Below are 25,177 nucleotides of genomic sequence, written 5' to 3'. Positions count from 1 at the left end.
ATATCTCTTCGCTAGCAACTGGAGAATTTAGGATTGGCCCATACTTTCGTTTGTAAGTATCTATCTGATTCCCTCATGTCGATTCTGACCGTTCGCGAGCTTATGGCATAGTACTCGGTCGTCAAAGACTACCCTACCCAATGCCCAGCCAGGCTGTACTACTAGAAGATTGGGTCAACTGGGCCAAAGTTTTCCGAACTTTAAAGTTTCTGGAATGGTGAGTCTAGGGTTGATTGCAAGATGTCTCCAATGCGCCAAAGATTTTCGTTGGTTTTATTTGGCAAGATCAGTTGCAGCTGACTTCAACCTTCTTTCTAGCTGGTTTTCTTTTACACTCAATGTTGACATTGATATTCACAATGACGAGACAGACTTGGTACGTAACTGCTATTCTCTCTATATTGTTTGAGTAACAAGCCTCACGAATAACAAAAGTTGGATCTTCTGGCATTGGTAGAGCCACGAATCGGGAACGGAAGCCCGGTTTTCTTTGGCACGGTGCACGCGCAACTAAGCAAAATTGCGCTAATGAGCGCAATAGCTAATCCGCACCAGCTCTTCGACGCCAAATTTTCGTGGAAGCAGGTCAATGAGCTTTCAGAAGCTTTGGATCTGTGGCGCCAAGAGCTCCCGGCGGGCCTTTCTCTTCATTCTTTGATGTCCGAAAATGACGAGACACAGCCTCACGATAGACGAGCGCTCCTCTTGGTCCACATGCTGTATCTTTCCTTCAGATTGATGCCATACGAACGCAAAATGCGACAATCAGGGGTGGCTGACGCTTTATCTATCTCTGACGAAGCCCTGTCGCTATATTCTGGATTTGCTCGACAACTTATGTGGATCATATCTCTGACCCAGCGAGACGGCCTTTATGTGAGATGCTGGCTCGTGATGTAAGCCGATGTTTCATTGCCTCAATAACCATGATTTTCGTCTCTTATATGGCATCACTCATTATAGTCACGCATGTTTCGTCTCGTGCACAATGCTACTTATGGGCGTCTGCCAGAATTTACTTCGCCAGCCTGAGCCAAACTCCATTTGGAATGATCTCAACAGTGTTCAGAGTGGGGTACAATTGCTGGTGCAAATTTCCACATGTTCAAACTCAGCCTCCTTCTTTTCATCACAGCTCGATCCTTTATTCCGTCAGACGATGCAAATTGCCGAAAATTATGGCGCTGCAAGCCATGCGTGGAGGGACCTTCGAATGCGCGTTGGGGCGATTTTAAACATGTCACATACATTCGAACCATCAAATGTCGTGATTTTAATGGGGCAGCTAATCGATGTCTTACGGATACCAGATATGATGTAGTATAATGGTTTCTTATATGAGGAGTTTTTTTTTTAACAAATTCTGATTACAAGTTGATCTATCAAGGAAGAGCAAATAAGAGGGGCTACGAACAAGAAACATCCGGAATTTACAATGAGATGACCTTTGTGACCAGGCCCTTGGGAAGTGTTCCAATGACTGGAAGACGCTGGGTTGTTCAATTTCCCAATACCAATTCTTCTCTTCTAAACTTTTCTTCCATGACAGCACCACGTTGATATTCTGGAAGTGATGTTCCAAAATGTCTTTCCTGAAGCTTGCCTCTATACATGTCTGCTATCCCCTGTACGTACTTCTTTGGGGATCCCATCAAGGTTGACACATTATGTTGGCTTGACATAAGCTCCATCTTCTTCCAACCAGCAAAAGCGGACGACTCGGACATACATGGTGCTTGGATTTCACAACATATCATATCGTTGAGAAGCCCAAGCACGAATGTGTGACAATTGTTTTTAACAAAGTTATACTTCGCTTTCGGGGAGGTAGGCGACGTGTAGTTGCATTCCATGCGAGATATGACCTCTTGGGCTACACTTGTTAGCTGCATACCGATAGCAGGTAGCCCGTCAACTTACCCATAAATGCCAACTCAGTATCTGTCGCCGATGTCTCCCCCACGGCCCTGTCGGGGATAGCAGACGTCCAAGATTCGAATCGCGCTTCATCCACGTAGCGCCATCGGATGTTCATGTTCTCATCTGTGAGCAGCTCGTAGAGGTAAGAGCCAATACGCAAGGCCCAGTGCATTTGTGGTTCGGCTGGGTTGCCTATGTTGGAAAGCCCCAGGGTGTCATTCAATTTCCAGTTGGTCTGCACATATGCCCCGACCCATCCATCGAGCCAGCGACAGCTCCAGTAAATTGTGCGCATATCGCGCATGGGATTTGTCTCGATAATCTCGGGCTGAGTTGGTCGTTGGCGGGACCTGCGGCCCACCCATCATAGAGGAAGGTAAACGTGACATTGAGAGTTGCTTGTTCTGTATAAGCACACAAAGTCAGAGATGAAGGCAAAAGGTTGCTTGGCGGAGGGAAATCTTGTGGTAGGGGAATGGCATCTTATCTTTAAGTTGCCTCAATCCCTAGGCGGCCATCTTCACCAAGCAGACTTTCAGGCTATGAATATCTCACTCAGCCCCATGGGGGCCGCAGGTGATCTGCACGGCATGCACAGACTAGCAAGTAAGCACTCAGTTTATAAATAGATCACATAAGCACTAAAATAGAATTAGAGTGATCGGCCAAGTGGGGAATCCGCCTTGGTCAAGGCTCCAGGACCCTCTTCATACTTCAGACTTTGTTTACTCCCGAGTTCCAAGGCTCCCTCCGTTTCCAACGCAAACATGATTCAACTTCAACGGATCCCTCATTATCTCTTGTACATCTTTGTTTGGCCATACTATGGAACCCTCGTGAGATATACCATCGAGCCCCTCGAGCGCATCGCCGCACCGCAAAACGACTTGATTGAGTTGGGAGAATGCGTGCAAGATTTTGCGCGTGGGAAATCTGCAGAGCTCAATTACATTGCATTTGCAGTAAGTTTTACTCTTCCCTCTTCCCTGCTTTATCTCGCTAATCAAATCACGACCAACAGGCGACCATTAACGCCGGTCTCACGGTTGCGACGTTTTCGTGGCCCCATCTCGAAGGTGCGCCTTAGGCCGCCGCGGGATTGTTATACGCTTCGTTGTTTCTCACCATCGGCGCTCTTATCACGGGCTCTCAGCACATCATGTTCTTCCACAAGATGTGCCCATATAGCACCGATAACGTCGCCGATGAACCCTGCGACTCGGCAAAATACAACATGTATCTGGTTGCCCGGGCGCAGTATTTGGATAGTTTGACCCGCTCATGGCCTGTCCTTTTTGGTCTCACAGCTGATGAAGCAATGATTTCCTCTGAAGAAAAAGGCGCCCAAGATTTATTGAGGCAAAGAGGCCTTAACCCAAGCATGATTCTTACTTGGCAGTGCCCCATCATGCTCATGGCTTGGTCATGGGTAGCATACACGATTTCAATCGTCGTGCTCATTTCCAAACCGTTCATCGCCCCAGCCAACACTGACACCGACCAGCGAAAGGTGAGAACTTACTCTTTCCCTTCCTCAAGATGTGATCTGCATCAATTCAGCAAAGCATACTAAGATGAACCAGACCGCAATTTTTGGCCTCACTGCCGGCGCATACATGTTCTTGGCATTCTTGTGGACTTCTTTGTTTACTTACCAAGCTGGTAAAAATTTCAAGAGCATCAACCCTCACGCTCGTATACTGCCAAAATGATTATATGCTCCATTAACCCTTAGAGGGTCGCCTTCACACAATTATGACCAGTGATCAGCATACCCCACAAAAGAGGCCCTGGCCATTACTTGAATGGCCTCGATGTCCAGGAAATATCGGCTCCAAGTACAGTCACGCCAGTCATTCCGCCCATTTCTTACGACACCAAATTTTGGATCCTGCTCGACTACTCTCCCACTCGAGACCCTCTGTACCAGCTTGGTATTTTATATTCCACCGCTACAGAGCACCTCAAAGACCGTTGGTCTTGAGAAGCGTCAAGTACACCTCACTAGCAACACGCGAGCCAATGGTATTCAACAATACAACCCTGCATTTTTCACTAGTTACGGTGCTCAAATCATCTTTTGACACTGATCACCCTCAAAATCAAAAGACAATATACTACCAAAGTTACATTGTGTGGTATCTACCGCGTGCATATAGCCTTTGGTCTACTGGCATATCAGATTGTCTTTGCCAGGACGGGCCTGTATGCCACACAGCTTGGTCCTCTGATAATCCCCAATCCCTATTTCTCTGTTCACGGCTTAGCCAAGACTTCCATTTAGGCCTGCCTTGATATACTGGTTAGATTTTAAGCTTACTTTGAATTTCATGAAGAGGCTACAAATTGGATGGAGATTGATTTGAAGTGCCGAAAGCAAGGATTTCAACTGGGACAGTTTGGCTGATCGAGTGCTGCAATGCTACATGGAATCTACGAAGCCTAGATAGTTCAATTAAGTGAAATCATTGCGACCCTCGAATCTTTGTTTCTTTGATTCCTGTAATGGAGGCTTTAATGCATGTCTCGAAGCTGAAGGCATTTTACAGATACAAAATCCAGGTCCCCGGGCTCTATATGATTTGCAGGAGTCGGACTGAGTATTGGCCTCTTTGGGTTTGAAGCAGAGTCGAATGGGGACTTACTACAACTACACCTCAATGCTCATGTGCATTCATTCATAATTCGAAAGACACTCCCATGTTCCCACGTAATAAGATAACCACGTACCTTCCCGAAATAGTCGCGTTGTCCCATATGGTCACCTCCGAGGCTTACCTTCCTCACCCTGCAATCTCACTTTTCTCACTTTCTCATCCTCTCCTCGCGCCTTTCTTCAATCACCTCCATCTTTTTGCGACTTATCTCAGCAGGCCATCAGCTCTTCGGACTATCATAATTGATTCGCAATGCCGCACCACGACTCGAACTTGGGGACCTTCCTAAGCTGGGGGATGGACCTCTCCGCCGTCTAGGTTTTTTTTCTCGTGTCGTAGTAAGTCTTGACCTTCTACTCTACCTTATACACCTCACTGATTATACTAAACCTTCTGACAGCCGCGTTGTCGGTGGTACATACTCAGGCCCGTCTGCCGCGGCCTGGAAAGCCCTAGATCCTTGCGGCGACTGCTACGCCAAACTCCTGGCCTTCCTCCTTCAGAACCTGGACACGTTTCAAATGATGTTCCTCTTTGCTTTCTTTCGTTTTTTGACTTTGTGGTTGCTTCTTGAGGTGATGAAAATGATGGTGAGGATACTCTACGCGTTCTATTGCGTGCGCCGTCGGAACCGTCTTGTGGGTGATAAAAAAGAGTACACTCACCCTCTTGAGCTCGATTCTACAGCAGAAAGGCAATTGCTAACTCAAATGACAGCGACCTTCCTCTATAGTCACCTGGAGCCATTCAGCGCCTCGTGGGGTCTACTCCACGCAGTCTGACACTGTTTGGGTGCCTTCGTCCTTCCTTGCACGACCTCGATATGGAATCATCAATCCAATCAAATCCTTTATTATGGCGACAGATATCACTTCTTATTGGGCGAGCAGAGCACCCTGGTTTATATTTTACATTATTGGCCGAGTGAGGGGATTTTGCTATGATGCCTTTGATCGTCGGGGAAGCCGAGATGTGGTGGAGGAAGTTTGGCCTCGGCGAGGATGATATTTGAGGCAAGCTTTCCATAATCCTTAAGAAGGGAGCGCGTTGCTTTTTATACTTATCACGCCCAGGGGTTCCGGATCCAATGTGTGGAGGCGAGGAGCATGTTACGAATTACTCAAGTTATCCCTTCACTTATCCACCCCACATCTCCTATCGCTGTTCTCTGTGAATCACCGCAAGAATGGTGCTATATTCGCAGTCATGAGGATTTAGGATGTTACCCGAGGGGGATGGCCGAAAAATCAGGCCACAATGCATCATGCACGTTGCCGATCTCATCCCACTCGTATAGTTACATCGACAGAGCAACAATCCCATAATGCAACATCCACTCTTTGAAATGGACCCTGAAAAGCCTCTCGGTTCCGTAAAAGTTCTCCACAAGGGTGTCAACCCCCATGCCATCCCCGCATATGCCCCCATACCCCCACGCCTTATCGATAAACCCCACCCCGGATATAAACCGACATGGGCACCCCTGTCACTTTTGTGTCAAAAACATGGATTATTCACTAGAGAACCACGCATCTTACATTGGCCGTCCGGCTAGCGAGCTTCCCACGCCGGCCCTGGTGCTGAGCAAGCCGCTTCTGGAACACAACACCAGAATACTGTTGGAGGATGTGAAGCGCTTGGGAATTAAGTTCCGGCCACATGTGAAGACACTCAAGGTAAGATCAATTCCATTGTTTTGGATAATTGCATTTCTAATGGCATGTGAATTGCAGTGCAATGAGGTAACCCGAATGATGTTGGGTAATGGCACCCACCGACGAATTGTCGCATCGACTCTAGCCGAGATCCGGGGCGCCTTGGATTTGGTGAAGAGTGGGGAATTAGACGAGGTAACCATCAACCAGCTTCCCCTTGCTGTGGTATCTTGAGAACCAATACTTGGACATTTGCTAATCATGAATAGTGTCTCTATGGACTCCCTGTCTCTGCCAGCGCACTCCCTTTCCTCGAGACATTGACTAAATCCCTGAAGATCCTCCTTATGATCGACAGCGAGCAACAAATTGATGTTCTCGAATCATACGCCTCGGAATCTACTTCCGTTTCTTCATGGCCTGTCTTTATCAAAATTGACGTCGGATCCAAGCGCGCAGGAGTCGTCAACGACTCACCATCTCTCCCAAAGCTGATTCAACGGATTGAATTATCCACCGTGGCCAATGTCTACGGCTTCTACTGTCATGCCGGCCATTCATACGCATGCCGTACAGAAGACGCCGCGGCTGCCGTGCTCCAGACCGAGGTCGAGGGAGTTGTTGAGGCAGCCAAGTCTTTGGTGGCCGACAAGTCCGACAGAACGGTCGTTGTTTCAGTGGGATCGACACCCACAGCACACGTGGTCAAGAGACTACAAGGAGCTCTACCACAAGGCTTGGAGCTAGAGCTACACGCTGGAAACTACCCCTCAAACGATCTCCAACAGGTAGCGACATCTTTGGTTGAGCCGACTCAGCAGGCCGTGCGCATTCTCGCAGATGTCTGCAGCGTCTACCCAGATCGAAACGAAGCGCTTATCAACGCGGGCGCAATTGCTCTGGCAAAAGAGACGAGCGAATTCCCTGGGTTTGCGATCGTTGCTGATCGACCTCAATGGAGTGTTGTGCGGATGGCGCAGGAGCACGGCATCCTTGGGTGGGCGGAGTCAGATCAGACGAAGAGACTTGTTCAGAAAACGGGCTCCAAATCCTGTGATGGTGACAAGGTAGAGAATGCGTTCAAGGTCGGGGATAAGGTTATGCTGTATATTCAGCATGCTTGTATCACGGCTGCTATGCACTATGCTTATTACGTTGTTGATGAGCAGGACATTGTCAGGGAGACTTGGGTCCCTTGGAAGGGATGGTGAATAGTCTCTAGTGTCGGGCTGTGAGATTTTCCATACGTAATAGAGCTCATGGTGGAATGCCAATGTCTGGATTGGCTCAATTTTTGGAGGTCTCTATTTCGACGTGGTTGAGGGGGTTGTATATACACATTCAAATTTTTATAGATTCATGGATAAACATCTAAACCAGGGGACCCGTATTACGACTCAGTGAACCGTGAAGGAAGGTGGATATTCATTTTTTACGTTGTTAAGATCTTTGAGGTCATTCAACCTTGGACGGATTTCTTGGCCTAGAAACAGGGGACCGACATGGAACATTGACGATATCCTGTCGAACGGCGGATCTTCATAGGTATCTTGGCGGGCGGCCTTATCAAGTAAAATACAAACACGGTAAAGAAGTTACCATACAGCCATAATGTCAAGTATCCAACCAATGATATCGACCCAAACAAGTACCCACAGCCATGTGCACTAGTAATATTACCTGTTTTGTAACGAAAATCTTTTCAGCCTCATATAGCCACATTTTTCAAGGCCCTATATCCACCGGCCGGCTGGCCCAATGGCAAGGCGCTTGACTACGACCATATAAAAATCTGGTATCAAGAGATTGCAGGTTCGATCCCTGCGTCGGTCATAACTTTTTGCCCTTGCTACCTATTCCATGCCTCTATCTTGAAAACTATGGTTGTGGAAGATGCCCAGGTGGCGGTTGAAGAACCTTGGAAGTTGTTAATAGTGTGGGAGGGCAATTCTTTTTGCTACGGCATGGGAATGGAACTTCAAAAATCCCTGCTTCATCCTTGGAAGGCTCCACTTGCCTACTATACTCCATTCATTATGTTGCAATAGTTCTAAGAGTGGATGTGGCTGTCTTCAGTTTCAGTGGGTAGGCATGAACGCGAAAGACCGATATAAGAGCCTTGAAACTACATTGGAGGCAAAAGAGAGGCATTGGAACAACCCATGGAAAGATGCTAAGATAGTTAATTTGGGTGGTCATGGTAGGTTTAGAAAAGCGATTTGAGAGCATTGACAAGGAATAATCTCCAAAAAAACTCCAATTGTTTTGGTTATGCAGAGTGCAGTAATAGAGGTATACATGACAAAGAAATCAAATTTGCAGCACACCGTAGGTATCTCAAAAACAGAATCATCCCCAGGTTCCACCACCACCGCCTCTTCCCTGCTTACGCTGAGCAGAGATACGCCAATCATCCTCTCCAGCAAATCGGTTATGTAGAGGCTGGATGCGCTCTGCCTTCTTGCGCTTGGATAACTTGTCTGTAGGAGCAACCTTGAAGAACGTCGGTGCCGCCTCGACAAGCCACTTGGGTTCAATGGCCGTGGTGCAGTGCATGTACTCCTTCGTAGTGAGTACCAGGGTGTGGTAAATAACATGCTCGGAGGGTTTGCCGAACATAGCAGAGCTGGGGTGCATGTAGACGGGTGTGCCTTCGACTAGAGTCTTGTATCCCTCCTGGGGGTCTTTGCGGGCTGCGTTGCGGAAGAATCCAGTGCAGAGCGATTGTCGAACCTTCATGGTATCACGGCCACATGAGACGATACGGTGCTTGTAGCGGTTCATGATTCCAAGGAGTTGCTTGCGTACATCCTGAGCACGCTTAATCTGTCGGGCCTGGATGAAATTCTCAAAACACCAGGAGTTGTTGAAGCCGGCATTCTTCCAGCCATTGTATACGTTCAGCAGAGTGAGATGGTCACCGTGTGGGTCATGGAATTTAGACTTCTTTTGGTCTGCTTGTTGTTGCTTCTCCTTTGGTCGGTAGAAGACAGACTGAATTGAGAGCATAGCCACAATGCTGAGCATCTCGTCAGAGCAGCCAGAATCCACAGATGCGATAAGAACCTTGGCAAGCGCAGGTTCCATGGGGAAATCGGCCATTTTGCGTCCGAGTCGGGTCAGAAGACCTTCGTCATCAAGTGCTGACAGCGCGTAGAGTTCCTCGAGTGCCGTCAACATGGTGTTGGTAGGTGGTGGGTCCATGAAGTCGAAGTGGAGGAGGTCGTTAATACCCATTGCCTTCAGCATGAGAATTGTATGTGAGAGGTTCTGGCGCTGGATTTCAGGGATGGTTGTTGGAAGCATTTCGGACTGGTAAGCCGCCTCAGTGTACAGTCTGAAACACTTTCCAGGACCTGTTCTGCCCGCACGACCGGCTCTCTGCTTGGCTTGTGCCTGTGAAATAGGCGTCACCACAAGAGAATCCATGCCCAGCTTGGGATCATATGCATTTTGCTTCACGAAGCCAGGATCAATGACGTAGTAAATTTGGTCAATTGTGATCGATGTCTCAGCAATATTAGTGGCGATGACGACCTTGCGTCCACCTTCTGGGGCAGGATCGAAGATTCGACTCTGCATTTCACTAGGAAGCGCGGAATAAACAGGTAGAATCACTAGTTCTGGAACAGTGGTTCCTAGAGCTTTCATACGCTCGAATAGAATCTCACAAGCTGTATCAATCTCCTCTTGACCTGTCAAGAAGAGCAGAATGTCACCAGCCGGCTCCGTCAAGTGGATTTGCATGACGGTGATAAGTGCAGCATCCAAGTAATCCGACTCAGGCTCCTTGGAATACATGACTTCGACGGGGAAGGTTCGGCCAGGAATGGAGAAAATGGGACAGCCGTGGAAGTATTCAGAGAACTTTTCGGCATCCAAGGTGGCAGATGTGATGATCAATCTCAAATCTGCTCGTCGTTTGATTGTCTTTTTCAACAATCCAAACAGAATATCAGTGGCGATTGTTCGCTCGTGAGCTTCGTCAAGCATAATGACGGAGTATTTCTTCAGATCTGGGTCCAGAAGAATCTCTCTCTGGAGCATTCCGTCGGTCATGTACTTGATCTTGGTGTCTGGGCTGGTACAATCCTCAAAACGAATGGTGTATCCAACTTCTGCTCCAAGTTTGCAGCCGACTTCCTCTGCCACACGCTTGGCCACAGACATAGCGGCAACACGACGAGGTTGAGTGCAGCCAATGATTCCATTGTTTCCGTATCCACCTTCGGCGAGATATTGTGTCAACTGCGTAGTTTTTCCGGAACCTGTGTCTCCGACCACAATCATCAACTGGTTGTCCCGCACTGCATCCAGCAATTGCTTGCGGAACTTGAAGACAGGCAGACTCTCGCGCTGCTGTTTCATTGACATGGTCGTGCGTTTTCCAAAAGTAGCATTCTTGCCCATGGTGACTCGTTTCCACTCTGGCACAGCGTCATCTTGCTTGGGCTGCTGGCCACTGCGCAAGTCGGCGGCAAACTTTCGCTCTTCTGGCGCGACCATTGGATCCTGCCACTGTGCGTTGAGGTCGACATCCGCGGCCTTTTCAGCGGCCTTGTCTTGAGCTTCTTGCTGCTTCAACTCGCGTCTCTCCTTAGCAAGGTTGGTGCCTGCCATCGCAGAGCGGTTCATTGACCCATCGGGAGCCTTGACAACACGAATAGGAGAAAGCTCAAGGGATTGCTTCGTTTGGCCAGCCAGGAAGGGAGGCTCCTCGTCTTTAACTTCAATGTCGACATCTTCCTCCTCTTCGAAGGTGCCTTCTCCGGTGAGGGTGGCGTTGTATTCTTCGTCGATGTCGGGGTAATCTGCCGCAGAGGCTACGCCGGATGCAATCAATTGCCTGATCTCCCATCTCTCAGGCGAGGTCATTCGCTTGCGGTTTCTCATTGGCCGACGCCCAGAATCTTCAATGATGGGCACGTCAGAGCTCAAGTTGCCATATCTGTCGTTAGCCTCTGTTCCATCGAGACGTTCCATATTGGCACCGGACGCCAGACGCTTCTGGGGAATCATATCCATCCCTGTCATCTGATCCACCTCCTTCATGGAAAGACCTATACGGGTGCCCTGAATACTGGCAACTTTGACTTTGACGGGCTGCCCGCGAGAGACCAGATCTGAGGGATGATTGACTCGCACACCTTCTTGCATTGCTGAAACGTGCACAAGACCGTCCACCTTTCCCTTGACACCGTGTAGGTTGACAAAGGCGCCAAAGTCTTTCACACCTGTCACAGTTCCATCGTACACCTTGTAGAGAACCGGGTGGTCATCCAATTCAACAGGAGGAGGACGCCGGAAGTCATCGTCCCCATCTCGGTCGCGGCGCTTGCGGCGGTCGCGGTCGCCATGTCCATTGCGACGACTGCTTTCGCGATCCCCGTATTTATCAATCGACCGACCAAATTCGTCCACAAGCTCGTTGTTTTTGCTGTATCGTCCCGCACTTCGGGACCTTGACCGCTCGCGATATTTGTCTCTGCGTCGTCCACGGTCGTTATCAATGCGCTCGGGGCTGCGACTTCGCTTCTTGTTGTCGCGGTCGGGTCTAGATGAACGAGAAGTTTCCGGCTTGGCCTTTCCAGCGAGTCCCTCCAACATTGCAAAAGTGTCATCCATGGCATCCTCTGCCTCTGCGTCGCCCGCGGCTTGCTGATCGGTGTAGTCGTCCTCCTCCCAGCGCTTCTCCGTATCAGGGACCGCGAGACCTTTGAACACTCGGGACTTTTTCTCCAAGGCGTTAAGCAAGTCCATATCATCGTCGTCCGCAGGAGCCCCGCTGCCATTTTCCGCTTTATGTCCCTTGTATTTGGGGTGCATGGTGAGCACCATGCGGTCGATGCTCTCCATAAGGCTCTGGGGGAATTCGGCACCCATCTCGTCGAGAGACTTTGTAAAATTGGCGAAGGAGCCATTGCACTTGACATGCTGGTCGATAACGAACTCCGCGAGAGTCTTTTCGTTGATACCAAGGTGGTTCTGGAGCTCGTTCGTCACTCGCGACACGAGCGACAACAGCTCCAGGGACTCGAGATCATCCATGCTGGGCTGCGCAACAAAGGCTGATCTGAAGCAAGGCCGAGACCACGCTGATCGAATGAGTCTGAAGTTGGCAAATGTGTAGACCACGCTCCCGTCGCGGTTCTGAATCTCAAGGCGGAAAATTAGTGCGGCCGAACTTTAAAGAGGTTGCCACCGATAAGCACGATAAGCAGCCAGGAATACAAAGGCAGCCTCGGAACTATATCCATGGATGTGAAAAATGAATGAGAATTTGTGAAATTAATTTTATACATCTAATATACATGGCAATGATAGTACATTTTACTCTTTCTTGTCAGTCTCTGAATAGTACCACGAGTTTTCAAGCTCAGACGATTTTGCTTTTTCGCCCGAGGGCTCAGTTGTAGTTGAGTTCTGCGCGTCAGAGCTTTCAAAAATGGACAGCTCGTTCTCAGAAGATCCAGCGGGCTCGACGGACGCTTGCGCCGGTGGTTCTTCATTTGAAGCCTCTTCTTCAGGCAGTTCGGCTTGGGGTGTTTCTGTGGCTTGGGAACTCCAATCATCCGGGGCAACACCCATGCGTTGCTGTTCGAGCAATTGTTTCTGGAGGGCGATCTGGCGTCTGAGAGAAGAGCCCTTGCGCAATCTCTTGTTAGCAGAGAACTCGGTCAAAGCCCGTACCATTCTCTCTTCGACAAGCTCCTTGACATGACTCGCAAGTGTTCGGTCTGTGAAAACACCACCAAATCGGAAGCTGAGCCACAGGTACAGAATAACAGCTTTGTGCAGACTTTCCAGATCACGCATGTAATCATTACTTCCAGATACAGGCTCCTGGAGGATCTCCAGGTTCAGGTGCGGAATATTCAAAAGAAGCCCGTCGGTGTGTTTAGCCACACAGTCGGCCAATGCAGCGGAGACATCACGCCCAGAATAGGTCCTTGCATCCATGGGTGAAACCATGAACTTCAATTGATCCTCGATCGGCAGACCTCGCTCGCTATCGACCATCTCTGCGTTTTCCAATTGACCTTTAGCGTCGCAAAGGAAAAACAACGGGCTGACCTGGGCGACCTCCAAAGCGCGTTTGATTAGATACTCAAAAGGTACACCCGGTGGGAAGTACGAAGCAAACTTCCGGAAAACGTTATCGGGGGGCAGGATACCCGCAGAGGTAAGAGGTGGGGGCTCCATTTTCATGGCTTGCTGGATGAACGGTATATCAACTTCTTCAAGACAGGTGACAAGGCCGACGTTGGGCTCTGCTGTTTCGCCTTCCTTTGCCTGTACATTGGCCGGGCGGTATCGGCCAGCGCGTCCTCCAATCTGCTTAATTTCCGGTACAGTGAGACGCTGCAGTCCGAACTGAGAGCGTTTCACCAAGGTGTCAAAGATGACACGCTTGCAACTTCTGAATGGGGGTGAGTATACAAACAGTAATCGACGGAGATGGTACTCACAAATTCAGACCCATTCCGATGGCATCACTGGCAACTAAGAAGTCGTACTCATTGTCTGGGTCGTTGAAAAGATTCGCTTGGTGGGTTCGGATTTCTGCAGGTAAGCCACCATAAACAATGGCTACACGTCTTCCAGTCGTCTTCTCGATGTCTGCCTTCAGAGCGTGAATACCCTTTCGGGAGAAGACCACGACACAATCACCCTTTTCAAGTTTCGAGAGATTGCCCTTCAAGCTATGCGGCATGACTTCTAGTCCGTTGAGTCGCTCATAGCGATGGACTTCCAAAACATCCCCTGTGAGCGCGCATAGCTCTCGGATCAATGGGACAGTACGGGTTTCACCGCAAAGGTGCAGCTCTTTGGCCTGGCATCCTAGAAACGCTTGAGTCCAAGCCCATCCTCGGGAGGAGTCTGAGATCATCTGGATCTCATCAATGACTCCTACGTCGTATTCCTGCCCGAGGCTGACCATTTCCACAGTGTTGCTCGTGATACGCGGTACTTCGCCATTCTCTGGAACCTTGACATCATCACCTGTCACCAGACTGGTTGGAATACCCTCTGCCTTGAATCTGTGGTATACCTCTTGCGCAAGTAGCCTCAGCGGGCCCGCATAGAACCCATTTTTGCTGTTTCGTAGCCGTTGCAAAGCGTGATAAGTCTTTCCGGAATTGGTCGGCCCGACATGAAGATGGATAGTTCGTTGAATCGATCGTGCGCTCGGGTACCACTCGGCTGGGTATCGAAGGTCGGTGACGTGTTGCTGGGCCTCCAAAAGTGGTAAAGAGTACTTGCGTGTGAGGTTTTCCGCGTGCAGCAAATACTCCAATTCCTCTCGGAGACCTTGAGCACCGCCCTGAAAGTATACCCTTTGCAGAGAAGCTTTCATATTTAAAAAGCTGCCAGCGGGCGCAGATTTCTTGTCATCCGCTCGGCATGAGTTCAAGACCAGACGCTCGAATTTTTCCCACCCCTCTAAGGCATCCTTGTTTTGCTTCAACTTTCGACGAACATCTCGTAAGGCCGCCTCCACCAATTGAGCGAAATCGCGCGAGTCCGCAATGTCATGTCGATTAACCTTGGATGGTGGTATACCTTTTGGCGTCTTGAATCATCGAGATCAGCATTCTCGAACAGAGCTCAAGGACTGGCAGAAGACACACCTTGGTTTTGATCTTTTTTTCTGGAATTCGAGGCTCCTTCGATCTTTTTCCTCGTTCAAGAAAAGAGGTTGTCGTAAACGGCCGTGCAGCGAAGCAAGTGAAGGGTCGCAAGGCGCAGAGGGAACTACCTCGGCCGGTCCATAGCTGCATTCCTGGGTCGAGGATCTCAATCCGGGACGATTTCAGATTCGAATGAGTACAATGTACGTAGCAGGATGGTGGATGAAACACCGAGGGCGGAAACAAAGGAGAAGGCGGAAGCGCCAAAACCAAAAAGTTGCTTATCGACGATCCACCAAGCTCCGATGGTGGGGAAACCCGTCTCCTTCATATACCTCAGACAGCCACCTTGCTACTCTCGCAACTCCTTTAAATCCGGTCTACTCCTTTGCTACTTATCTAGCTGTCTCCAACTTATTCTCCTCGGCGTGAAACAAGCTGTGGGCTGCCCGCCAGCATGGGCTCCTCCATAATTAACATCCAACGCGACAGTCGGTGACCTCCTGAATCGCCTCTCGCTCAAGCTCCAGCTAATCTGTGCCTCTCCTCAATAGTTATACTGAATACCATTCGCAATGCCGGTGGTCAAGATGTGAGCCCGACCCTTCCGATTGACCACCCACGGGTTACTGACGGCACTCCTTAACAGTGGAAAGTCTTGGTGTTGGATGACACCAGCAGGAAATTGGTCGAAGGCGCCGTGAAACAGGAAGAAATTCTCAATCTCAATGTCTCCAGTGAGCCTAGCCGGTGCTTTGCGACTCCATGGCGAATGCACTAAACAAATGTCACCCCGCAGACGTCGAGCAACTCGAGCACAAACGGCCGTTCAATACCGATATGGACGCGCTCTACATCCTTTCCCCCGAATCCTACGTGGTAGATTGCTTGATGGCAGACTTCGAAGTACGACGATACAGGAGGGCGTTGTTGGTGTGGACTTCATGTTAGTGGGCTGTGAACACGATGTATTCGCAACGTCATTTCGCTGATGCAATTACAGTCCTGGATCCGCAGCAACGAGCTCGGATTGACCGTTCTGAAATGGCGCGGGAACAAATTGCGGAGTTTCACATCATGAACATCAATTTCTATCCCAGAGAATCCCGCTTGATCACCTTCAAGGATCCGTGGAGCTTCCCGGTCCTCTTCCACCCCGGCTGCAACAACTTGATTCGGCAGCATCTGGAAGACTTGGCGCAGAAGGTGAGTGAAGCTGTTGTCTAAACACGAAGTTCGTACCGCTCATCTGAAATCCAGATCGTTTCCCTTTGTGCTTCCTTGGGCGAGTACCCTGTGATTCGATACTACCGGCCCCGATCACCCACCCACGAAGCCGGAGTTATGTGCTCTCATCTGGCGCGCTTTGTTCAAAATGAACTGGATCAGTTTGCGCAGTTCCAACGAGACTTTCCACCTCAGACAAACCGGCCTCGGGGCGTGCTCCTTGTCGTAGACCGCTCAATGGATCTATTCGCCCCGCTCCTCCACGAGTTCACATATCAAGCTATGGTCCATGACTTGCTGCCTGTTAACGACGGTGACAAGGTAACTTACAAGACTGTTGTCAACGAAGGCAGCAAGAACGAGGAGGTCAAGGAGATGGAAATTGGAGAAGATGATAAAATCTGGGTGGACTATCGTCATATGCATATGAAAGATCTGCTTGGGAGATTGGGCGAGGATTTCGCCAAGTTCCGAGCAGCAAACCCTCAATTCGCAGACGAGTGAGTTGAAAGTGTTGAGAGATAGATGCTCATATACTAACTTTACACAACAGCAACGATAAACAGAACGTGAACACCATCAAGGATATGTTGGCTGGACTGACAGAATTCCAAGAGGGAAAGAACGCTTACACTTTGCACCTGAACATGGCGCAAGAGTGTATGAAACTTTTCCAAAGCCGTAAGCTTTTGGAAGTGAGCTCTATTCAACAGTCATTCGCCACAGGTCTGGACGAAAACTACAAGAAGGCGAAGAATCTGGCAGCACAACTTGTGCAACTCCTGGACGACGACTCAGTTGTGCCTCCAGATCGACTTCGACTGCTACTTCTCTACATAATCTACCGCAGTGGGCTGCTAGGCGGCGATATTCGCAAACTCATGGCGCACGCAAACCTCCCGCCAAGGGACGGGGAGGTTATTGCTAACCTCGAACTCCTTGGTGTTCGTGTAGAGAAGCCCTTGAGAGACGAAAAGCCACCCGTGCAGCCTCTTTTCAATCGCCGAAACCCAGCTCCCGAGTCGGAAGAACTCAGCCTAAGTCGATACGAGCTCGCCGTGAAACAAATGCTCGAAGAACACATTCAAGGCACCCTGGACCCAACATCCTTCCCATTCACCCGGCCTCACACTGAAACAGACGGTGCCCTTGCGGCGCAGGAAGTGCAATCCCAACAGGCCTCTCTGCGTAGCGCAAAACCAACCTGGGCACGCACAAAATCAGTCGACCAACCTCGCCAGCGGATTATCGTTTTCATGGCTGGCGGAGCCACCTACGGCGAGTCTCGCGCCTGCTACGAAGTTTCGGCCGCATATAACCGAGATGTTTACCTAGCCACAACACACATGCTGACACCAGGTCTTTTCCTCCGCCAGGTGGCTGATCTGAGCGTTGATAGACGTCGCCTTGACCTTCCGTCCGAGCGGCCAAAACCAACTGCTCCGGCGCACCTCTTCGAGCGCGAAAGACAACCTTCTCCAGCTGCTCCGCCGCCACAAAAGAAGCCTGTCTCCACTGATCATCTCAACCCAATGGCTCCAAAAGAAGCGCTGAGGCCTGGGTACTCTGCCAGCCCGAATGGAAGCGGGAGCAACCATTCCTCTGGAAGTGGCAAGCCTGATAAGCAGGACAAGCATGAGAAGAAAGACAAGGAGAAGAAAGAGAAGAAAGAGAAGAAGTATCGATTCTTCAAGTAGTCTCTTCTCTCAATGCATTGGCCGTTCTCCTGCTGTCCCTATCCAGCGCTTTTGTGATACCATTCTTTTCCTTGTCTTTTGTTGGTTGGTCTGGTCTGGTCCCGAGCATTCAAGGCGCTTTTGCTAGCGGTTTATGTCTTTAGTCGAAGCTTCAACGCAATGCAGTCTGATCAAGTAAAACGCGCGATCCTGAGGATCACCATGCCTCTCTATTCACGACTGGGTAGTATCATAAACTTCATTCCATTCATAAAATATAGTACGCATAACATGGGTATCATAACAGATCATTGAACCAAAACAAAATTAAATATCCTCCCCCAAATACTTCAGAACCCTTTCATCCTGATTGAAAGCCCTCATTATCCTCTCGCCCCTCGCCTTGTCCTCGGCAGCTTTCTTTCTGACCTGCTTGGCGTTCAACTTCTGCACCTTAACAGGCGCCGGTTTCTTCGGCAAAGGGTCCCCGTCTTGGTCAAATCCCGTTCCCAAAGCAGCAGTGTCAAACTTCATACTCGCCTTGATAGGCTCGCGAATACCCTCGCGACCCGATGCGCCGAGACCCAAGCGCTCGTCAGGATCCCAGCCTTGGTTCGCGAGGTAGCGGAAGCCTGCGCGGGTGCGGTCTATGTGGGATGGGGGATGTGAATGGGTGACACAGACTTGATGTGCGAGGGACGCTTCGTGCGGAGTGCTGGGGTTTGTCCCGAGGGGCAGCTTGCATACATCACAGAGCTCCGGAGCTGGTTCGGGGATTGGTTCTGAGAGTGGGGTAGCTTGTGCGGTTGCCGGGGCCGAGTTCGTTGCTCGAGTAGGTGAGGGTGCATGTGCAGGGGTACTTGGTGAAGTGCTTGGTGCTTGTTTCATCACAATTGAGAGGTATGTGTCTGCGATGCTGCGGCCGGAGGATGTGGATGGAGTTGAGGTTGTGTCGAGGTTGGAGGAGCGCACGAATGGCACTGGTTTGCGACGGATACCCGAGGTAAATGGACGCTGGGTCTCTGGAGGGAGATTAAAGTCGTCATAGTCCTCGTCTGACGCCATGGTTGGCAAAGCTCCAGGGCTGCGAGAGAGTAGAAAGAAGAAAATAAGAGTGGAGAGCGGAAGTGGCGATAAGAGCGATAGGCGGAGATAGGTACGGAGTACGTGTACGTGGAGAAAATAATCCCTGTGGACAGCTCTCCCCTTCCACACACCTCGCAATGCCTATTCCCATCATCGCCACTGGCCTAAGGGAGGGCATCTCTGCCATCCCATATGCCTGGACCGTCCTCCGCGTAGCGCCATGGCTGATCGCCCTCGCCGCGCTGAAGTACTACTTTGAAGGAGCCCGCAACGGCTCCGAGCGAATGATGCGTTCCAAAGTAGTAATGGTGACGGTACGCCCAATCCTTCTCCCATATACCTACACAGCTAATCACCTCACCAGGGCGGCACATCAGGGATAGGAGCAGAAGTAGCCCGCGAATTAGCAACCCGCGGCGCACAAGTCATCCTCCTAACTCGCCAACCACCCTCAGACATCTTCCTCTCCGAATACATCGACGACCTCCGCAACTCAACCAACAACCAGCTTATCTACGCCGAACAAGTCGATCTCGCTTCTCTCCACTCAATCCGCACCTTCGCCACAAAATGGATCGACAACATCCCGCCCCGCAGACTCGACTGCATCATCCTAGCAGGCGGCATCGCTGAACCATCCGGCTCCCGCCCCCTCACAGTTGACGGTATAGATCCAGAATGGCAAATAAACTACCTCGCCAACTTCCACCTCCTCAGCATCCTCAGTCCAGCGCTGCGCGCTCAGCCCGCCCACCGCGACGTCCGCGTGATCTTCGCATCGTGCTCTAGCTATATCGGCGCGGACTTCAGCTCCTTGGAATCTTTGACCCGGGGAAAGCAAGTCCAAACTTCCAAGCGCACCGCTACCAAACCCGCTCTTTACGCGAGACCCAAAGGCGTCTACGGCCTGAGCAAGTTGTGTCTGACTATCTTCGCACATTCCTTCCAGCGTCATTTGAACGCTTACAAGCGTCCGGATAGTCTGCCGCCTTGCACGCGTGTCATTGTTGTTGATCCGGGCGTTACCCGAACGCCGGGTATGCGCCGCTGGTTGACAGGCGGGTCGTTGTGGGGTTTGCTTGTCTATCTGATTACCTGGCCGCTTTGGTGGTTGATCTTCAAGTCTCCCTCACAGGGCGCGCAGAGCATTCTGTATGCGGCTATGGAGGCGCAGTATGGGCGTGGCGAGGGTGGTTGGTTAGTGAAGGAGTGTCGCGAGATGGACTATGCACGAACGGATGTTCGTAGTGACGAGGCTGGAAAGAAGCTTTGGGAGTTCAGTGGGAAGATGGTTGAGGAAGCGGAGAAAGAGAGTGCTGTTATTCGCGCGCTGGAGAAGAAGGGTGTCGAGGCTGAGAAGGCCGAAAAGGAAAAGAGGGAAAAGAAAGAGCAGGCTGGGAAGAAAACTGAGGGCTCAAGAAGGAGCAAGAAGGCTCAGAATAAGTAGAATTAAGATGATTTAGTATACTTTGTATTAAGATAAAATAGACAGATTGGATCGTCAGAACAATCTACAAAATAAAACATCAGTCAGAAAAAGGAAATTCGTTTCGTTTATTCTAGCACTAGTCTTAGATCTCTATATCAACAAGCCTATATCAAATCCAGCTCGTCAATTTACTTCTGCAGCTTAGCGAGAAGCTCAGCAGGGGGCTGCTGGCGGTAACCCTGGGGGTTGTTCTCAGTCCAGAGCCAGAGGTCCTCGCAAGCCTGCTCGAGAGTGCGCTCGGCCTTCCAGCCCAGCTCGGTGTTGGCACGAGTAGGGTTGGCAGTGAGGTTGAGAACATCACCGGCACGACGGGGAGCAACCTCGTAAGGCTGGTCCTTGCCGACGGCAGCGGAGAAGGCGCGGATCATCTCGTAGACGGTGCTGCCCTTTCCGGTACCCAGGTTCCAGGCGCGCACACCGGGGTTGTTGGCGCGCAGGTAGTTCAGGGCCTTCAGGTGGCCGTCTGCGAGATCCAGAATGTGGATGTAGTCGCGGATGGCGGTACCGTCGTGGGAGGCGTAGTCTGCGTATGTTAGATTGGGAGGTGATTTGGAGGGGGGAATTTGCAAAACGTACCGTCTCCGAAAACCATCAGCTTCTCGCGCTTGCCGGTGGCGACTTGCGCGAGGAGGGGAAGAAGATTGTAGGGAACACCCTGGGGGTCCTCGCCCATGATACCGCTGGGGTGGGCACCAGCGGGGTTGAAGTAGCGGAGGAGAGCACCGTTCCACTTCTTGGCCTCGGCCTCGTTGCCGGCCTTGGTGGCGTTGTTACGCTGAGCGTTGATCACGTCGGTGATGGCGGTCTCAACGGCAAACTTGGTGTTACCGTAGGGGTTGGTGGGGCCCAGAGGGCAGTCCTCGGGGATGGGGATCATGTTGGGGAAGCGGGTGGCATCGCCGTAGACGGTGGCGGAGCTGGAGAAGACAATGTTGGTGACATTGTTCTTGACCATGGAGCGGAGGAGGTTGATGGTGCCGTAGACATTGACCAGGTAGTAGTCCAGGGGCTTCTCGCCAGATTCACCAACGGCCTTGAGGGTCTGGTTAGCTTTCGTGCGTTATGCTGTGCAGATGTGTGTCTCACCTTCAGCGCAGCGAAGTGGATAACGCTGTCAATGTCGGGGTGGGCCTCGAACACCTTGTCAAAGGCGTTCTCCTCGGTGACATCAAGCTGAATGAACTCGGCCTTCTTGCCGGAGATCAACTCGATGCGCTTGAGGGCCTCGGGAGAGGAGTTGTACAGGTTGTCGGCAACGACAACCTTGTAACCGGCCTCGAGCAGAGCAAGGGTGGTGAACGAGCCAATGTAGCCCGTACCACTAGGAAGGGTTAGTTATATGTTTCCATTGATCCATTGACCAAGACATACCCAGCGACAAGAACCGAACCAGCAGACATTATGGATAATCAGAGGGAAGTATGGGGAGCGGAGCAGAAAGCGGGCGAGGGGCAGCTTTTAAGGGGAAAATGGTGGGGTGCTTTCACTTTATCTTATGACGCGGCCCTGCTCATCGCTTTCACCTTTCATCTTATTTTTCTGTTAATCTACCGTCGATCGTGCCATTTGAGTATATTGTTTACTCACACTACCCCTGATTGCTCAATGGCGTGTTGCACGGCCTATACTCTGTACACTGTACTTTATTCTCTATCCTCTATGCTCTGTACTCTGTGATCTATCCTTTGTAAATCCTCTATGTTTCCAAGAATAAACGGAGTAGTTTGTTCACTGTTTTCAGCCATTGACGGCGCAATATGCATGAAATTGTCCGCAGCCGTCCAAAAGGTGCGATCTGGCCTGAAGCGGGCCCACGTTCAGGGTCCAGCTGTTCCCGGGAACGTCTCGGCAACGTGTTTCCACTTGGCTTGTTTCGGTACTTCGATCGTCCGTTTTCTGTCTAATTACAATTCTATTTTCTACATACGTGTATTCCAAATCTTGAAATTTGAACATTGTGAAATTGGTATTGAAATAAAGATAAAAAATTGGTCGGCAGATATCCTGCCAGTTTAAGAGAACCGGGGCCTATATCTCCTAATCATTCATCATGAGTCCCCATAACTCGTGTAGATGTAGACGGCGAACGGCATTGGCATTGTTCAGACATGCCTCGTAGGAGCTCAGTGCTCGAGGTGTTCTCGTCCGTAGAAGTCAACAGGAAGCGCTCTGTACGGGGCCGGACCCGCGCAGAATTGTTACCCGCGACGCAAATCAAGATTACCCGGATGACGGGGTGTTAATTAACCGAGAAGCTCAACATCCAGGCCAATGGCCCGCATAAACAGGTTGACATTACTCAAACGCTGACTGCCCATGTCGGCGGGAAGGGTCTTACTATAGCCCACAGTTTCCATAACACGGTCCCTAAAAACGAGGGTTAGAATGGCGGCCTCGGATCGTAGGATTCGGGGGAACTTACTTGACAGCAATCACCAGGCGCTGTTGCTGCTCAGGACTAGCACCAATGCCGACAGCGGCAAGGAACTGCCACACATACATATCGTCTCCGGAGCTGATGGTTCCGGGGAAGGTGTCGTTCAATCCAAGCTCCAAAGTGTCGAAGAGGACGTTGAACTTCTCCACCCATTGTTGCCAATCGTGCTCGGAAGCCTGGCCGGCTTCCTTTACAATCTCAGCACGACTGAGCAACATGGTCAAAATACCCAGACCGACCTTGGTCCGGGCCACGGTTTGCACATGGGTCTGGTTGATGACCAAGCCCAACAGACCAATGATGATGTTGAACGGCGCTTCGTTCACGTAACCCAGAAGACAGGGCATGACAGCCAGCGAGAACAGATCAATGGCCTCACGAATACCGAGCGATGGCTGGGCCTCGCCCGGTACCGGTTGCGCGAGACGGACCACGTCCAAACTGTCAAGGTGAACGACGATCATGGTGAGAATAGTGACGCGCTGTTCCTGGTCAATGTGGCGGAAAATGCGAGGGATGGCCTTCTTGCCCTTAGGGTAGGACAAAAAGGCGATGAAGGGGTGGGGTGTCGTCGAATTGGGCACAATGGGTTCCATCACTTTCAATGAGCGCCACAGCTTTTGGTTGAGAGTGTGGAGTCTCTGTCGCCATTCAAGATGTTCTTGGATGGCCTCAGCATCACCCTCCTCGGGAGGTGGGGGCATCGTCCGTTCCATATCCTCCATTGCCATCAGTGCACTGTAAACGTTCTCAACGTTGGTAAGAATCGATTTGCGGTCACTGATGCTGAGGTTAGACTGCAGCTTCTTAGGCTTGGGGCCATCTGCACTGTCAGGGCGCTTGATGTTCAACATCGGTTTCGGCGCCTTGGCATTGCTAAACGCGATCTTGCCAAGACTGCCCTCGATGATGAGTTGCTTGTTCTTGGGCTTAGCCTTGGCGGCTTCAACGGCACGCTGAACCTGCTGCTGCATGCGCTGCATGTGGTTGTCGGCGCTTTGGAAGTTGCCGCGGCGATGCCCACCAAGGCGGTTTCCAGTTTGGAGTAGGTAGGTTTGCGCGAAATGACCGAGTGGTTGGTGAGGGTGTTGGCGTGGTGCGCCCCGGATCTGGCTGCAGACCTGGTAGTAGAAATCCTCGGCCAGCACGGCTTCTGGGTCAGAATCCGCTATACTTCCAGCGGCTGCCACCAATTGCTGAAGTTGAATGCGAGTAATGAAATTTTTATCCTGCGGCGTCATCAAGCCATTCCCTCGAGACAGAAGGAAGATCTTGTGGTTTCGCTTCGCCCGCTTGGCATCTTCCATCAGATAGGCATCACGCTGCTCGGGGGTGAGGTGCGAGAGCTGGGCTGGGTCGGTGATGATAGGCATTCCATTGCTAGAGACCCGGTTTGGCGGTATCTGCTGGAGCTGAGGAGGTTGCTGTTGGGGGCGTTGGGCCTGGAGAGGAGCACTCTGGCGCGGGCCAGGACCAGGGGGCGGCATGCTCTGCGGAGGAGGGTTCACGTTCTGCGCCATGTGCAAGGGTCCACCAGGTGGCATATGGCCAGACCCGCCATAGAGCTCCGGCATTCCGGGTGGAGGCATCTGAGGCAGATGACCTTGTCTCAGCTGTGCCTGCAAGAACTCCGGGTGAACCGGAGGATACCCATCTGGGAGTGCCTGAAGGTGCTGGTGTTGAGGGTGGTATTGGGGCTCGACCATGGATCGAAGGAAAGGATCTCCTGCTGGTGCCACTGCGTTACTGCTTTGACGCATTTGCGCTTCCACCTCCTCCAAACTCATCATCTTCCGGTTCGCGGCAGCGGGATCGGGTTTCTTCTGCGAGACTCCCCAAACACTGGACTTTGCTTGGAGGTCTGGAATATATCCGGGGTCGGAGTACTTCTCATAACCTGAGCGTTTGACCTGAGGGGCGGCGGGCTGGACGGGTTGGGCCACTGGCTGAGCGACACGGTGAGTGTTGGGGTTCTGCAGACTGTAGCGAACCTGCTCTTCGCCAATCGCATCCGAAACTTGAGCAGTCTTCCCAAAAAAGTCGAAGTCCCTTCCAGATGAATCGGGCCCGGGTCCGGGCCCACCAAACGTGTCATCGTTGAACTCGTCCTGGTCATCGTCGAGCTGGTCGCCGAGGCCATCGTAAGTATCTTCGAAATCAATTCTGAACGTATTTATAAGCTCTATGCACAATTTCAAGACCGGCAGGGGTAAGCTCACGCGTCGTCATCGAGCGCACTAGCTTGAGCAACTTGCGCAAAGGGATCTGGTGCCTCGAAGAATCCCTTAGCCCCAGAACCATCACGGTCCCTGGGTAAGGTGGTATCGAAACCAAAGAACGCCATCTTTGGCCTATACAGTCAAAGATGGGAAAGAGGTGGGGAGGATAGGGACTTGG

General features: G+C 51.0%; 12 protein-coding genes across 12 annotated transcripts; 6 read left to right on the top strand and 6 right to left on the bottom strand.

Annotated features, from left to right (window-relative positions):
* Positions 1 to 140: 140 nt before the first annotated feature.
* N7506_008853 (uncharacterized protein) lies at positions 141 to 900 on the top strand (the record flags this gene model as incomplete). The annotated part of the gene is made up of 3 exons (XM_056958146.1): positions 141 to 217; positions 319 to 376; positions 556 to 900. 3 exons carry the CDS (start codon positions 141 to 143, stop codon positions 898 to 900), a joined length of 480 nt encoding a protein of 159 aa, XP_056807536.1.
* Positions 901 to 1,882: 982 nt separating this feature from the next.
* N7506_008852 (uncharacterized protein) lies at positions 1,883 to 2,215 on the bottom strand (the record flags this gene model as incomplete). Its single annotated transcript, XM_056958145.1, has 1 exon — positions 1,883 to 2,215. One exon carries the CDS (start codon positions 2,213 to 2,215, stop codon positions 1,883 to 1,885), a length of 333 nt encoding a protein of 110 aa, XP_056807535.1.
* A 472-nt stretch (positions 2,216 to 2,687) lies between these two features.
* N7506_008851 (uncharacterized protein) lies at positions 2,688 to 3,007 on the top strand (the record flags this gene model as incomplete). The annotated part of the gene is made up of 2 exons (XM_056958144.1): positions 2,688 to 2,882; positions 2,942 to 3,007. The coding sequence occupies 2 exons, from the start codon at positions 2,688 to 2,690 to the stop codon at positions 3,005 to 3,007; spliced, it is 261 nt and encodes an 86-aa protein (XP_056807534.1).
* Positions 3,008 to 3,079: 72 nt separating this feature from the next.
* On the top strand, positions 3,080 to 3,465 carry N7506_008850 (uncharacterized protein; the record flags this gene model as incomplete). Its single annotated transcript, XM_056958143.1, has 2 exons — positions 3,080 to 3,430; positions 3,460 to 3,465. The coding sequence occupies 2 exons, from the start codon at positions 3,080 to 3,082 to the stop codon at positions 3,463 to 3,465; spliced, it is 357 nt and encodes a 118-aa protein (XP_056807533.1).
* Positions 3,466 to 6,082: 2,617 nt separating this feature from the next.
* On the top strand, positions 6,083 to 7,443 carry N7506_008849 (D-serine ammonia-lyase DSD1; the record flags this gene model as incomplete). Its single annotated transcript, XM_056958142.1, has 3 exons — positions 6,083 to 6,253; positions 6,311 to 6,427; positions 6,502 to 7,443. The coding sequence occupies 3 exons, from the start codon at positions 6,083 to 6,085 to the stop codon at positions 7,441 to 7,443; spliced, it is 1,230 nt and encodes a 409-aa protein (XP_056807532.1).
* A 1,138-nt stretch (positions 7,444 to 8,581) lies between these two features.
* N7506_008848 (uncharacterized protein) lies at positions 8,582 to 12,280 on the bottom strand (the record flags this gene model as incomplete). Its single annotated transcript, XM_056958141.1, has 1 exon — positions 8,582 to 12,280. One exon carries the CDS (start codon positions 12,278 to 12,280, stop codon positions 8,582 to 8,584), a length of 3,699 nt encoding a protein of 1,232 aa, XP_056807531.1.
* A 282-nt stretch (positions 12,281 to 12,562) lies between these two features.
* Positions 12,563 to 15,811, bottom strand: N7506_008847 (ATP-dependent RNA helicase SUV3; the record flags this gene model as incomplete). Its single annotated transcript, XM_056958140.1, has 3 exons — positions 12,563 to 13,649; positions 13,702 to 14,807; positions 15,776 to 15,811. The coding sequence occupies 3 exons, from the start codon at positions 15,809 to 15,811 to the stop codon at positions 12,563 to 12,565; spliced, it is 2,229 nt and encodes a 742-aa protein (XP_056807530.1).
* A 20-nt stretch (positions 15,812 to 15,831) lies between these two features.
* On the top strand, positions 15,832 to 17,789 carry N7506_008846 (Sec1 family protein; the record flags this gene model as incomplete). Its single annotated transcript, XM_056958139.1, has 3 exons — positions 15,832 to 16,071; positions 16,126 to 16,592; positions 16,646 to 17,789. 3 exons carry the CDS (start codon positions 15,832 to 15,834, stop codon positions 17,787 to 17,789), a joined length of 1,851 nt encoding a protein of 616 aa, XP_056807529.1.
* A 306-nt stretch (positions 17,790 to 18,095) lies between these two features.
* On the bottom strand, positions 18,096 to 18,833 carry N7506_008845 (putative G-patch domain protein; the record flags this gene model as incomplete). The annotated part of the gene is made up of 1 exon (XM_056958138.1): positions 18,096 to 18,833. One exon carries the CDS (start codon positions 18,831 to 18,833, stop codon positions 18,096 to 18,098), a length of 738 nt encoding a protein of 245 aa, XP_056807528.1.
* Positions 18,834 to 18,991: 158 nt separating this feature from the next.
* Positions 18,992 to 20,301, top strand: N7506_008844 (putative oxidoreductase; the record flags this gene model as incomplete). The annotated part of the gene is made up of 2 exons (XM_056958137.1): positions 18,992 to 19,168; positions 19,219 to 20,301. 2 exons carry the CDS (start codon positions 18,992 to 18,994, stop codon positions 20,299 to 20,301), a joined length of 1,260 nt encoding a protein of 419 aa, XP_056807527.1.
* Positions 20,302 to 20,471: 170 nt separating this feature from the next.
* Positions 20,472 to 21,743, bottom strand: N7506_008843 (NAD-dependent epimerase/dehydratase family protein; the record flags this gene model as incomplete). The annotated part of the gene is made up of 4 exons (XM_056958136.1): positions 20,472 to 20,866; positions 20,920 to 21,376; positions 21,430 to 21,664; positions 21,715 to 21,743. 4 exons carry the CDS (start codon positions 21,741 to 21,743, stop codon positions 20,472 to 20,474), a joined length of 1,116 nt encoding a protein of 371 aa, XP_056807526.1.
* An 843-nt stretch (positions 21,744 to 22,586) lies between these two features.
* On the bottom strand, positions 22,587 to 25,124 carry N7506_008842 (deadenylation-dependent mRNA-decapping factor PAT1; the record flags this gene model as incomplete). Its single annotated transcript, XM_056958135.1, has 3 exons — positions 22,587 to 22,710; positions 22,766 to 24,943; positions 25,000 to 25,124. 3 exons carry the CDS (start codon positions 25,122 to 25,124, stop codon positions 22,587 to 22,589), a joined length of 2,427 nt encoding a protein of 808 aa, XP_056807525.1.
* Between the last annotated feature and the right edge of the window lie 53 nt (positions 25,125 to 25,177).

This window comes from Penicillium brevicompactum (assembly GCF_028827555.1).
Source record: "Penicillium brevicompactum strain IBT 35665 chromosome Unknown utg000006l_segment0_segment0, whole genome shotgun sequence".
Lineage (NCBI taxonomy): Eukaryota > Fungi > Ascomycota > Eurotiomycetes > Eurotiales > Aspergillaceae > Penicillium > Penicillium brevicompactum.
This window is presented reverse-complemented; position numbering and strand designations above follow the sequence as displayed.